This window comes from Aplysia californica, unplaced genomic scaffold (genome assembly GCF_000002075.1).
Source record: "Aplysia californica isolate F4 #8 unplaced genomic scaffold, AplCal3.0 scaffold00688, whole genome shotgun sequence".
NCBI lineage: Eukaryota > Metazoa > Mollusca > Gastropoda > Aplysiida > Aplysiidae > Aplysia > Aplysia californica.
This window is the reverse complement of record NW_004797958.1, coordinates 181,054-183,805: the sequence shown is the minus strand read 5'-3', so window position 1 is coordinate 183,805 and position 2,752 is coordinate 181,054. Positions and strand designations below refer to the sequence as shown.

Below are 2,752 nucleotides of genomic sequence, written 5' to 3'. Positions count from 1 at the left end.
TTTTTGAGAAATACTGAAAGTTTCAAAGAGATCTTCACACTAGAAGTATTGTAAAATGTGAAGAATACAACCTCGGGGGTACAAAATGACCTCAAGGCGTTCGGATAGGGTTAAAGACAAATGGGTATTTTTTTTTCATCAAAAACGAGGCAAATGAACAGGCTTTAAGATTGTATCAATAACTCCGCGTACCCAAAGAGGACCCGGCGTAGACAAAATAATCCATGTTATTGTTACGGTGGATGTGTCCTGCAGGTATTCCAGCCCTTCGCCAAGTTCTGGCTGCGGCCATTTTGTCAGCTCCTCTTCTCTCCGGAGGTCAGCGGTAGCGGCGTGACCTACTTTGCCGTCGACCTCATCGTCACCATGGTGTCCTGGCACACAGTGGCCATCCCCGAGGTAAGTGACCACACGGAATGACCGGGTCTTTTAAACCCCCCGGGGTGCTGCCACTGACTGAAGTGTTTTTAGGCCATTCCCAAAGGGGGGACATTTCTCGTTCTAATGCACAGTAGAATTGTAAATGGGCTGATCCAACGATGTCATACTCATAACTGTGCCTCAACTACAACAGGGAGCTGCGGCTTTTTCTTTCCTGATCCTTACTGTTGTCATTTTCTTCTTCTTTTTTTGTATGTTTGTCACACTCTTGTGACCCGCTATTTCCGGTGTGCCTTGATAGTAAAAGCAGACTTTGTGCTGTTGAGGCCAGAGAGGTGAGCAGAGTAAGCCTGATTCCCCGTTTGGACTTCTCTGTTGACATCCACCCCTTGGCACTCATATGACCTTATGCAGTTGCGATGGCCGTAAAACCTCTACCAAAACTAAAAAATTCTTACTAAAACTAAAGCAAAAAAAAGTAAATGTTGTTGTTAAGTTTTGTTTCACAACGCCTTGTTTGCTTCCCTCCAGGATTCGGCTGAAGGTCGCGCCATGGCGTCTCGCGTGGTCAGCTTTCTCATCGCCAACGTCTTCCACACAAATCGTCAGGTGTTCCGGAACAATCTGGAGCTGCTGAGAACTTTACTAGAGTGTTGGCACGACAGAGTCGACATTCCATACGGGTATTGTCTGCTGGTAGAATTTGAGTTTAGCTTGTCATGACTTTGATTGTCGAAATGTTCCGACAGTAAAATTAATGATAATAATAATAATAATAAATGACATTTATATAGTGCTCAACCCCTAGGCTCTGAGCGCTTTACAATACAGTACAACGTACAACAGTAACATAAAACGTTGTGTTCCGACTAAAAGAAAATCACTCCAAATGTTCATCGTATTAATTTAAAAACAGAAAGGACTTCAGCTGACATTTGAATGAATTACAAAGTTCTATCTGACATTTTTGGCCGTGTTTGGTTTACTAAGACCATGAGGTCAGAAACCATTATGTTTTATCTGCTCTGTCAAAATTGTAGGATTATTCGGATTGTCATCAGGATATTAAAAGAATTGCATTCGGAAAAGCTTGATATGTTGTGAAAATTTAAAATCTTTGGAGTCAAATTTCTCAAAATTAGGTACTGAGCAGATCAAATTTGGTATTTCTGAGGTAGCGATATGTTTTTATTTCTTTATTTGAATGCTTGAATGAAATATGATAATACTTATTGAATGTCTCTTATAATGAAAGTCAGTTGTTGTTTTTTCTCCTGTCTTTGTTTTAACTTTTAGATATTTCTAAGAGCTTTGATTTTTCAAAATGATATTGAATTTAACCAGTGATGATTTACATGGGACGAACATTTTTAAATTATGGCTTGTTCCCTTTTGTCTGTTCTCGTAAAAAAAAAGCTAGCTAATTTATTAATTTACCAAGGTCCTTGAAACTTTGTGTCGCATTTCTGCACGACAGCGACCAAACAAAAATATTTTTACCCCGAAAATTTGACCATGTAATAAAAAAAGTTTCTATATTTTAGTCCCTATATTAAAAACCATTCTTTGGGTGCATACACACAATCACTAAAATAAATGACTTACAGTAATCTAGCCTACGATCCAGTAGCATCTGAGCGTTAACTCTTCTGCATGGAAAAATTTAGCCTACAAATTGCTCAATTTGAGACAGCCACGCCACCCTGCCCCGACATTTCAGTGTAACCTTGTAGATTTCTTTCCCAGCTGTCTCCACGTGAGTCTTCTAAAAGTGCTCACTTCGTCTCTTGGACGGTGTTTCTTAGGCGAACAGGGTGTAGTTTTGAGGAAAATATGTCAACTCTTTAATGTTTTAGATGTACGCTGTAAATCCCGTTTTATTTTTTGCTACCTGTTGTAGACTAACATCAAAGAAAACGTGTCGGAACTATAGCTAGCAGTGACCTCTATAAATGGGCTTTCAGACTCTTGTTTGTCATCCAACTTTTAGACCCGTGTGCAAAGATGTGAGAAGATTAAACAGAGTGATTTGATCTTATCTTGTTTTAACAGCGATCAGGCAAAGGGAACAAGCCATAATATTTGGTCGCTTTTAAGCACAAGGGGGCTGTCCTGAAAAATGCTGTTTTGAGAAAATTGAAGGTAAATTTTTGCCCCTTGTTCAGTTTCTTTAAAAGACAAGAAGAGTTTTCTCTATAGCCAAACAAATATACACACCAATGAAACCAAACTTTCCCAATAGGTAAGGCAATGCCCCTTTTTGGTGTTGGTCAAGATTTCTGGAAACCCCCAAAATCTGGGTTAGCCCGCTTGTCCTTAAAAACGACCATTTACTTGAAGAATTATCCTCCCTCCCTCCCTGCTTAGACTT

General features: G+C 39.6%; 1 protein-coding gene across 1 annotated transcript in view; it reads left to right on the top strand.

Annotated features, from left to right (window-relative positions):
• The window catches only part of LOC101854982 (DNA-dependent protein kinase catalytic subunit), a gene marked incomplete in the record, with an annotated part of 122,273 nt that overhangs the window by 64,190 nt on the left and 55,331 nt on the right, over window positions 1-2,752 (top strand). The window contains 2 exon segments of the mRNA XM_035972423.1: window positions 256-399; window positions 913-1,064. Of these exon segments, the coding sequence (XP_035828316.1) occupies window positions 256-399; window positions 913-1,064 (296 nt within the window).